This window comes from Penicillium oxalicum, chromosome III (genome assembly GCF_001723175.1).
Source record: "Penicillium oxalicum strain HP7-1 chromosome III, whole genome shotgun sequence".
In the NCBI taxonomy this organism is placed as follows: Eukaryota; Fungi; Ascomycota; class Eurotiomycetes; order Eurotiales; family Aspergillaceae; genus Penicillium; species Penicillium oxalicum.
This window is the reverse complement of record NC_064652.1, coordinates 174,219-184,746: the sequence shown is the minus strand read 5'-3', so window position 1 is coordinate 184,746 and position 10,528 is coordinate 174,219. Positions and strand designations below refer to the sequence as shown.

General features: G+C 53.9%; 5 protein-coding genes across 5 annotated transcripts; 1 reads left to right on the top strand and 4 right to left on the bottom strand.

Annotated features, from left to right (window-relative positions):
* Positions 1-44: 44 nt before the first annotated feature.
* Positions 45-1,767, bottom strand: POX_c03546 (uncharacterized protein; the record flags this gene model as incomplete). Its single annotated transcript, XM_050112441.1, has 2 exons — positions 45-905; positions 979-1,767. 2 exons carry the CDS (start codon positions 1,765-1,767, stop codon positions 45-47), a joined length of 1,650 nt encoding a protein of 549 aa, XP_049969997.1.
* A 468-nt stretch (positions 1,768-2,235) lies between these two features.
* POX_c03545 (uncharacterized protein) lies at positions 2,236-2,544 on the bottom strand (the record flags this gene model as incomplete). The annotated part of the gene is made up of 1 exon (XM_050112440.1): positions 2,236-2,544. One exon carries the CDS (start codon positions 2,542-2,544, stop codon positions 2,236-2,238), a length of 309 nt encoding a protein of 102 aa, XP_049969996.1.
* An 849-nt stretch (positions 2,545-3,393) lies between these two features.
* POX_c03544 (uncharacterized protein) lies at positions 3,394-4,722 on the bottom strand (the record flags this gene model as incomplete). The annotated part of the gene is made up of 2 exons (XM_050112439.1): positions 3,394-4,521; positions 4,618-4,722. 2 exons carry the CDS (start codon positions 4,720-4,722, stop codon positions 3,394-3,396), a joined length of 1,233 nt encoding a protein of 410 aa, XP_049969995.1.
* A 1,831-nt stretch (positions 4,723-6,553) lies between these two features.
* Positions 6,554-7,597, top strand: POX_c03543 (uncharacterized protein; the record flags this gene model as incomplete). Its single annotated transcript, XM_050112438.1, has 1 exon — positions 6,554-7,597. One exon carries the CDS (start codon positions 6,554-6,556, stop codon positions 7,595-7,597), a length of 1,044 nt encoding a protein of 347 aa, XP_049969994.1.
* A 411-nt stretch (positions 7,598-8,008) lies between these two features.
* Positions 8,009-10,245, bottom strand: POX_c03542 (uncharacterized protein; the record flags this gene model as incomplete). The annotated part of the gene is made up of 2 exons (XM_050112437.1): positions 8,009-9,995; positions 10,049-10,245. The coding sequence occupies 2 exons, from the start codon at positions 10,243-10,245 to the stop codon at positions 8,009-8,011; spliced, it is 2,184 nt and encodes a 727-aa protein (XP_049969993.1).
* Between the last annotated feature and the right edge of the window lie 283 nt (positions 10,246-10,528).

Genomic DNA, 10,528 nt, shown 5'->3' with positions numbered 1-10,528 from the left:
TGAAATAAATGACGATACTGTGACACGTCCATCACCCAAGTTTTTCAAGCGTTGTTGTCAAGAACGCCAAAGGGGTTCTGTCCCTGGACTTCCGTCAGGACAGGAGCGGGCTCCACGTCGCCCTTGGTCTGCTTCTTGGCGCCCTTCTTGGCGGGGACAGTCGAGAAGCCCTCGTCGGATGACCGATCACGGGAAGGAGTAGCCGTGGCGCCAGCAGCACTGGCCTTGGCCTTGTTGGCCGCAGAGGACCGGGTGCGAATGGGGGAGTCCTGAGGAGATGCCCGAGCAGCAAGCTTCTGCACTTGCGCGCGGACAACCTCCTCGTCCGTGTTCTCTGTGTTTTCGCTGTTCTCGCCCTCAAATGCGGCGCGTCGGATTTCACGGCCAACGCCCTTGAGGGCGTCCATGCCAGCCTTTTCAGCAGCCTCCATGTGAGTGGGCTGCTTCGGGTCCTTGCGCTTCATGTAAGATCGCACAAAGAAGCGCGCGAACAACCAGGTCAGAGGCAGCAGGTACGAGACGTTGAGGAGGATGGCGAAAGCTTGACCGGAGGTGTCCACGCAAGTGGTCATTTCCTGGGTGTAGCCAACCTGGGGGGCAGGTGCGGTCACGGCACCACCAACGTTCTCGGCGATGCCCTCGGCACCAGCCGCACGCAGAGCGAGCTTCTTGAGCCAGGGAATGGAGCCGGATTCAGCCATGGCGGTGGCCACAGCAGGTGCGGCCTTGGTCAAGTGCTTCAGAGCACTGCTGCCGACTGGATAGGGGATGGTATAGTGGACGAACAGATAAGCAGCGGCCATGTTGGTGCCGAAGACGAACTGCGTGATTTGCATAGTGGTCAAGCTGCGCTTGATGGCATTGGGGACACGGATGCGCAGAGCAGTGAGAGTGTAGTAAGTGTACTATTCGAAAGGAGAACAAGGACAGTTAGTATCTCAATGTTGAACTGATAGGAAACCGGGAGAGGTTGCGTACCATCATCGCATGAATTGCGGAGTTGACGAGAGTGAAGATCCAGATAGGGGCTGCCATGTAGCGAATACCGGCCCACATGCACATCATGGCACCTGCATGGTGATAGGTTTGCAGAGTCGAGCTCTTCTTGCCCTTGGCCAGGATGATGGCGGTATCGACAACTTCGTAGAACTTGGACAGGTAGAAGATCCATCCGAAGTAGGCCAAGCCGCCATTCCACAGGCGGCCCACATCCGAGGAGTCGGGCAGCCCGCCGGTCAGTTTGAACTCCGGGTTAGGAATGGACCACTGGTCAGTGACCGAGCTATAGGTTGCGGCGTTTCCATATCCACGAGGTCCATTGATCTTGCACAGCGAGTCCACCACTCCAACGAGCCCGTTGGGCTGATTCCGATCCGCCCAAGCATCGCCGAAGGCCTGGAACATACCGATGAATGTCCATGCCGAGTAGACCGCCAGAAAGACGTTGTGCAGCACAACGAAAAGCTTGAAGAGGGGCGAGTGGCTGAAGCCATAGGCCTTGTATCCACGACTTTTATTGATACGGTTGATCAGGACGACCGTGACCGCATAGACGCTGGCAATGGTGATGGGTACCCGCACGTCCAACAGCTGATTATAGAGATCATCGGGAATGTTGAAAGGTTGCTTCCATGACAGCTCGTCGACGTGTGGCGCAGGGATGGTCGAGGGGAGGGCAGCGGGAGGAAAGCTGAAGAGCGAACTCGGGGGCAGCGCAATGCGAACGGTGCCCGTGCCGAATTGTGTGGGCACGTTGATGTCAAACATGATGGATACTCGGAGAATGCCCAGCACCGGGGGTGATCTCTCAGCGATTGACCCGATCTTTTGCTGTGAGCTTTGAAAAGGTGGAGCTGGGCCACTGGGGAGACGGCAAGACTACTGATTCACTTCAGTGTCGTACAATGAAGAGAAGATGGATGAGCACGACGGTGTTGTCTCAACGGCGAGGGGGAAAAAAAGTATTATAGAGATTATCAATCGGTGATTCCTTTTTTTTTTCTTTCCCGCTAGTCGCTCTCGACTTTCAAAGGAAGAGACAAGAGGACAAGAGGGACTCCACTAGGCTGATAAAAAGTAGCCCCAGTTGAGTGTCAAGAGTCTCGAATGGACGTCTCAGCGAGCGTCATTCGCCTCAACTGGTTGTGGTGGAGCCTCAGATTGTTGGGAAATTGGGGAAACCTGCCGAGGTTGATCAAATCGATTGAGAAGGCGTTTGGGCCCTTGTTCTTCTGATTAACGCAACGAGACGTGAGTGGTCGCCCACGGCCCAGGAAGGGTTAGCGTGCCCGTGGAGTCACCATGATGGAACGGCGCCGTGGCAATTGTGGGGCAGTGCCCTTCCCATTGACCGAGCACCGAGCCCTGAGCATTGAAGCAGAGACTCCAGGCCCGCGACTGACTCTCCGTGAGCCTTTTCATGTGGCCAGAGATCAAGGGCACAGGCATCCAGCTTTCGGCCACACACTCATCCACCCAATCCGGTGCAGATCCCTCGGTATACACCGGGATTGTGGAAGTATGATTGCGTCTATTTGAGGTCATTCTTCGAGGCAAGACGACACGCGACCGCACACAAACGGAGCAAGAAGTGAAATTGTAAACAGTGCAAACATTATTCCTCCGCAACCACTTTGGGCGGAGGCAGGTCCCGGGAATCCTTGGAAACCGAGATGGTATCTGGACTCGAGGTCGGGCCGGGGAAAGGAACCCTGAAGGGACTCAACAGGGTGGGAACTAGCAGGTCAGTAGCTTCGGACGCCTTCTACATGCGGGAGGTACGAAGCGCATCAATCTCGCAAGTCGGGCGGGGCATGTGCTCGGCATCAGGCAGATTTCCAGGCATCCAGTCTTGACTGGCCTGAGGTCACCCGAGTGAGGGTAATTCTACATTTTTTGCACGTGCTCCAAGACCTCCCAGATCAATCAGGGTGACCGCGGACCTCAATATATGAATGATTCCGTGCGCATTCGGTCGATGCGGTATTCATGCGCATAATGTTGGGACCAATCATGAATAGCCAATGGCAAGCATAGTCTTTCCCAACAGCTCGGGGTAATATATCCATGTAAAGGCATCGCCGATCAACTAGCGCTTTCACGTGCGGCCGAGGCCTTGGCGCAAAAACGATGCGCAACAATCTATGCCAGGAAGGAATTCGGCCCTCTCAGACTTGGGCCTCTTTGCAAGCTGCACACTGCACACTAAAGACCAGACAAGCCAAGGTCTGCCACTGAGGATAGATCCAAAGTCCAATATGTCTTTCTTGCAATGCTTGGCTGTCTTGCGTCAATTGTGGCTAAAAGAAAATCCATGGGGAGGACCATGGCGATCTTAAGATAGATCTACGGAATCAGATGGACGTTACCAGCCACAAAGAAGATCCATCCTGTTCAACGGGGCTTAGTGGTTAGGGGGACGGGGGGTGGCGTAGGAGGGCCCGAAGAAGTCGACGAGGGTCGCGCAGGGGGCGCACGTAGGTCTGCTTTCTTGGGTGGGGGAGGAGGTGCTTTCTTGCGTTGAGCTTGAGCAGCCAGATCCTCATGACCAATGGGTTGAGTTGAAGAAGCGACAGATGCGGAAGAGGGAGACAGGGTGTGATGTCGAGCACCGTCCAGCGGAGCGGAACTGGGACCTGGCGGACGCGGAATGCGTTTGTTGGCATTGGCCGAAAATTTACGGTCTTCCACAAAACTGTTCACTCGCGACGTGACACCCCCCCACTTCTCTCTGCCCATCTCAATTTTATCCGCGTGGCGTTCGCGGAAGGTCTGTGGGGGAGGGAGGTGATCCTCGCGATTGGCGCTCGGAGTAGGTTGGTAAGCCGCAGACGAAGAGGTTGAATTGGTACGCATGTGCGAGAATCGCGATTGTAACTCGTTCAAATTGTCGTTCTGAGATCGAGAGGTCGCCGGGACCGTTTTTTCTGGCTTGCCAATGCCCAGTGCGGGCACAGATACTCCGGCGCTGGCGAGGCGAGAGGTCGCTTCTTGGTTCACGTAGCCGTGCAACGCTGGAGGCGGCGTTCCCGTATACGCGGGTGGTGGAGATGAAGCGCGAGGGGTTTCTGCGTTGTTACGTGGAGGGACTCGAGGTGGCAGCTGTGGCTTCGGCTTTGCACTGAGGGAGGTCGGTCTGGATGTCGACCTCGAAGTCGATCGTGTACTCGATGCCGCAGAATCGGGCGAGTCCAGACGCCGGACTGGTGGTGGCGGAAGGTTGTTTGTTGAGAGGCCCGTCGTGTTCACGCGATATGGCACCGGGGGGCCTTTCGGTTTTTCTGCCTCCTCTTCCTCTTCCTCTCGTGCTTGCCGTTGTTGGACAATCTGCTCTTGGGGTAGCGGTGCCCCGAGGCCTCGACGGTCAGGCGTAGTCTGATTCGGTAGTGCGGCGGGGCCGTGGTAGTTGACATGTTTAGGAGGTGGACCAAAAGCGCTGGGATCTTTCAGGGAGGAGAGCGGTCGTGACACATGCTCAGACGCCTCTGAACTAGGGTCTTTGCCTTTGCCCATCCATCCAGCCTGGACGGTGGCCGGGGTCGATTAGCCGCTCTGTCTGACATCATCCGCACCCACGGCCGGACAGTGGGCAGCAGCTGGGTGCTGGTTGACACTCACCACTTGGTTGAGACCCTTGAAGTCTCCGCGCCAGCTTTCTTTGGACTTCCCATCCTTTCCCTTTGGATGCCATCCATCTTTCATGACATTCTTGAAGCCGCTCATCTTGGTGGTGGACCAGAATGATCATCATTTTGGAGATTGGAAACTCGGTGATGACCGAGACCAGACCCGGTGACTCCGTAGTCACGTGATTATGTCCATCTTTCTCCCGGGGAAGACATGCGGGCACGTGGAATTGTTACATAAACTTTTATGGTTAAAAGCCCGGGTCCACAATGATCGCTGGGACGGGAACCAGGGCGTTTTTGGCAGCTACGTTTCATTGCTCAAATCCTAGGAAACTTCCCCGTTATAACCTTAGTTTCCATGGGTTATGACTGACCGGTTTTCAAAGGGGCCACTGCAAAATGGTAAGGTGCTATTGACTGTATGCTACTGAGAGGATAGATGTTTTTCGCAATAAAAGGAAATCCGGACAGTCGAACCTATCCCATGTCTGACGAGGCATCCATCTTGTAACAAAAAATCCAGGAAGGGGGCAGAAGGACCAAAATCTTGCATGATAAAAGTCCTCTCGGATCAGTGTCAAAGGGTACCGCTACAATGGTACAATGGATGGGATAAATCCAAGGCCCAGTGTGCTCCGCGGGTTCAATGGCGGATCATTTCCACCCGTATGGGGCCATTGTTGATGGAGACCATGTAATTTAATTGATGTCGATGAAGGGGACAAATAAACCTCTTTGGAACGAAATCATAACCGGGAAAAATCATACACGGCGAGTTAAGGCTGGCAAGTTCGGCACTATTTCTTAGATTCGTTATCCAGCCCACTCGTCCAGGCCTTCGGAGAACCTGTCTCTTGGTGGTCATCGCGTCCAATTCCGTTCCTCTTATTGTTTCAAAATCCGCAAGTTTAAAAGAAGCATAAAGACAAGGGTTAGCCTGTTGATCAGCCCAAAGTCAAGATTGTTTCCCTCCTTCTCACTAAGAAAAGGGGTCGGTGTTGTCAAAGTACCCAGGCACTGAATCGGTTATATGATGCCGCAAACAGGAAAAAGAAAACAAAGACCCAATCCCGACTCGAGCAGCATGAGGGACTTTAGTCAAAGCGCCTACCAGAATGACTCCGCCATGCTAACACTCCACTGAACTTGATCCGGCCGAGATACCCCCATGGGAACAAAGAATTCTAGTCAAAGGTTGAGCTGGGTGATAAAGATGCCTCGTCTAGCACGTGGCCTACGGTGCCTCTCCCATCATCCTGCACGAATTAGGCCAGATCATCGTGATAGATCAGCACATTTGTGCTGATTAGTGGTCAATTTTGCAGCAGTGAAATGACTCGTAGCTCTGCAAGTGATCACCAAGCGCAGCCCTTGGGAATTTGGAGAGGTCAAGTAGACTAAGGGCTGTGCCGCCCCCGAACTAACTGTCTTCCCCACTCGGGCGCCTAACCCTGCTGCAGGTAAGCGGCATCGTGGACAAGTTGACTGGCGAGTATTGTCCAGGAGAGCAGGAGAGCAAGGATCTCTGTGGACTGGTATACTTGAGCCAGGATGTTGGTGCTTTGGGTCACTATCCTCCTCGACGGACGCTCTCGCTATGTCTCACCCCCCTCTTCTCCCGAAGCTGGGCTGCCTTTCAATCTTTCGTTCTTTTTTCTCTTTCTCTTTTGCGGCCCCCAAGCGAACAGCTAACCTAGTCAAGAACGCATATTTCTGTGGTAGTCTCATTCTTAACCAGTCTCGGCATTTCGAACCATCGCGGTGAATCTGTTCCATTGCGGTACTTTCCATCGCGAAGCTATTTCATCTTGCTCTTTTCCCAGATTGGCGAATAAGAGCTACCGATGAGACTCAAATAGACCCCGATTACTGCCCACGATCAGCTCTGAAAATCGACTTGACGTTTTCATCCGAGACTGAACAAAATGGCGGCGGCAGTCGAAAGTATGGGGGCCAACGGCACTGAACCGACGCATACTGAAACCTCCCCTGTTGTACTGCTCATCAATTCGACCACCCAGTCTTTGGAAATTCAATCTCCCTCAGCTATACCTGAAACCAATCATACGGGTTTGCCAGGATGGGTTCCCGGAACAAACACATCCTCATCGACTGTACGGGAGGATCCCAAGCCGACAACTTGGACCGCGCCCGGCAACACAACAGAACCCTCATTTCATACTTCCTTTCTCACACCAACACCCAAATCATCACCAACACCGTTCAAAAGCAGTCGCACTGTGACCAGCATAGCACTCACCCCGACGAGCTCTACCGCCACAGCAGAGACGGGTGATTACTCGGGCGGAGGAGGATCTCCCAAAACCAAGGTCGCAATCGCTGTACCCGTTACCGTAGTGGGAGTCTTGATTCTCGCCGCACTAGGATTTTTCTTCATTCGCCGTCGCAAACGCAGTACCGAAAGTCCTCCATACAATGGGACTGACCCTGCGAGCCCCGGTGCCTCCAGCGCAATTCTCATGTCTGTTCATCCCAAGCTCTCAATGTCTTCGCCAAATCCCGATACGCCGCCAATGCGTCGAAAACCCGTCCCAGCAGCGGCAGCGGCAGCGACGGCGAGAAACAGCTTGGCTCGAGATCTCTCCCTTGCTTCAGTGAATAACTCATCCGAAGCTGATCCACGGAGTGAGGTGGGCATCGCACGCGCAGTACCCACAGACCAGAGGTTCAGTGTCACAGAGTACGATGTGCATGGGTCGGCACGGCCAATTTCATCGATCAATCACACCGTTGATTATGGGACGACTGGTGCCGGAACGCCAGGGAACGCACAAAGGGCGTCTGGGCGTTATAGCCCCGACACCCACGATGATGTGTCGGAAGTTTCGGTGGAGCTTGGTCGGGTGTCGCATGAAAGAGACTTTGATGATATGTCTTCCGTATCGTCGATAGGTGATGATCACCTGCAAGCTCGACCGGACAGACATAATCAGACGCCACGACTGTAGAGCACGCGGGGAGGGTAAATGCCGAGTCATTTTGGTCAAGTCCGCCTGATTCCTTGTGCGAGATTGAATTGTAAGCGCGGGAGGCTTAGCGCGAGGTGATCCATGTCTCTTTAACTCAGCGCTAGAGATGACCTAGGGAACATTGAAATTTGTCCGTCGCCTCAGAGGGAAGAGCAGTCTAAGCGAAGACGAAACATTTCGCCTCTCATCCAAAGACGGGAGCAGGTCTCTATTACCTTGCACGTGGTCAGCGAACGTCGCATCGACGCAGAAGGGTCCAACCCTATATCACAGAGCATAAGATTTGATTTCATTTATCGTTGTTTCGTTCCCCGAAACGAGTGAGTCTATGTACAATGAAGTCAGATAATTTTATACATCTATCATAGCCAATGTGGCGATCCGCATTCTTTAGCGACCACCGCCAAGGTCCGGCTTGTACTCGCGGACCCTGCCTTTGGTGAGCTCGCGAAGAGCCATGGTGGCGTACTGGCTGGAGCCCAGTTGGAATTTTAGCACCACGGCAAGCTTGGTCCCGTTCCCAGAGCTAGCCGATTTGTCGCTCTCGGCGCTTCCGTTAAGCCGCTCAAGGTCGGTCTGCACGAATTGCTCATTGTCCTCCGAGTACAACTTGATCTCATGGGAGAAATTGGGTCCCATTCGACTAAAAACCTTGCGGTACCCGCCACTTAGACTAGTGTCCTTGTTCTTGCGGCGCATGTTAAACGGATCCAGACCACCACCTTGCTCACTAGCCATGAAGGTCTTGTAGAAGTCGGTCATTTGGTTGGCAGGGTAAATGACATCGAACCCAGGCTGAGGCAGCACAACGTCGAAAATGGAGTACTTGCCACTAGCGGCCTCTTCGGCCGTCAGAGCGCGAGCGCGGATAAAGGCGTCTTCCGCAGCGAGGGCGCTGTCTTCGCCTTGGGGCAGAATGATGACCTCGCCGTCCTCATCCACACCACTGTTGGCCGCGGCCTCATCGCCCCCTTCCTTGTCTTTGTGCTCGCTGACGATGACCAGATCCCCCTCCACGACCTTGTCGCCATAAAGACGCCAGCGCTCACTGGCGGCAAAGTTCCACACCAACGACTGATAAGCATGCACGTACATGAGTCGAAGATTGCGGGGGATCGACATGAGCGCGCCGACATAGTCATTTCGGACGCGACCAAGGTGACGGATGATGCTGGCCTCGGCAGAAAACTTGCGGGGCAACTTGGCAAGAGCATCGTTGACCTTGTGCGTGGTCTGGAAGATATGGATCGCTTCCGCACGAGCCTTGTCATCGGAGCTGATGAGCGCCGTAGACGATTCTCCCTCTTGAGCTGCGGCGAGGACATGTGGACTGTAATGCAGGATAGCCTCGGCGGCTCCCTTGAAATCATCCTGCAACATCTTGACGCCAATAGTGTCGGTGCGTGTGGAGAATGTTCCGAATCGCTGAAGGCCGTAGTAATTGAAATATCCACGATCATGAAGATTCTTCAGGGAGGTACCGACAAGTTCAGAGGCCTTGCTGACAGCCGCGGCGGGATCTTGCATGTCCACGCCTGGGAATTCACAGTCGCGCAAGGTAATGACAAACTCGTTGCCACCCAGGTCGCCAAGCTCTAGCCCATGCTTCCGATATTCAAAGTCGCCCACATGGGCATTGCGAAGAGACTTGTTCATGTTGGCAAGTCTCTCTGCTTGGACACGGAGGACACACGCACGCTGAGCAGTCACACCACGTCTGTCTTTGGTACCGGCAAACTGGAAAGCCTTAGGGTTCATCTTCATCGTTCGAGCCATGTAGGAAATCACCTCCATGGTGTCCTTGTTCTCCTTGTAGATGGTGAAGTGGAGATACGGGCCTCCCAACTCTTCCCAGTTTGTTCTCCCACCACCGCTTCCGCGACCACCACCGCCACGGTGACCTTGTGCCTTGCGTTTGAACCGGTTGCTGGCCGCTGTGATAGCCAGGTTACCCTCACTGTCGGTACTGGAGTCCAGCTGCGAGTTGAAGATGCGACGGATAGCCTGGTGGATCTTCGTACGAAGATCCCGATCGCTTACTACAACGATGACCTTGCCCAACTCGCTGGGCCGGGCCCGCGGGGAATTCATGGCCGTCTGGTGCAGATTGACAATAGCGGTCGCATTTTCAGCGCCAAAGTACTCAATGAGGAGAGCATTGTCTTCCTCGGACACCTTGAACTCAGCAGGGGTCACAGCTTCTGGTGTCTCAACCACTTCCTCCTGTTGAGCCGGTTGCACAGCATCCTCCGATGCAGACGGCTTTTGTTCAGCGGGGGTAGATGACTCGCCATATGCGGAGAATGGCGCAGCAAGGTTCTTGAGGTGAACAACCTCCCCGGAGGGTGTGATCTCATTGACCAAGAAATCGGTGTATCTAACTCAAAAGTTAGCTCATTCCTCAAGAAAACCCAAGCGTCGAATTCGTACCTCTTTTTCAAGATACCCGAAAAGCCCGCGGTATCAGCAGTCACGAGCTCGGTGATGCCAACATCACGTTCTTTGGTGGTTTGCGCGTCGGATGCCACCTCAGTTTCCGGCAGCCTTTCGACAACAACATCGGTCACTGGAGCATCCTCAACCTTTTGCCGCTTGCGCGGTGACTCAACAAGCTCTGGTCGCTCCATTATGTAGCTGGCTCAAGAAATTGGCCCCCTCGGAGTTCGAGCTTAGGAACAATCTCAGCGGAGATGAAACTTTTGTTACCCCTTTGGGGTTAGCGCGACAGAACAGCCGCAGGGCTTGCCCTATTACCTTTTTGGGAAATCATCTTCCATCTTGTACGTGACTACCAAAGTCTCTATTGAAGCTGAGACAAAAGGCGTGGTCAATGTCAATCCCGATATGTTGATGTTTTCTTCGATATAATGCTTCCTCGTACTCGTTTATTTTCTCTTCAAGTCTACATGT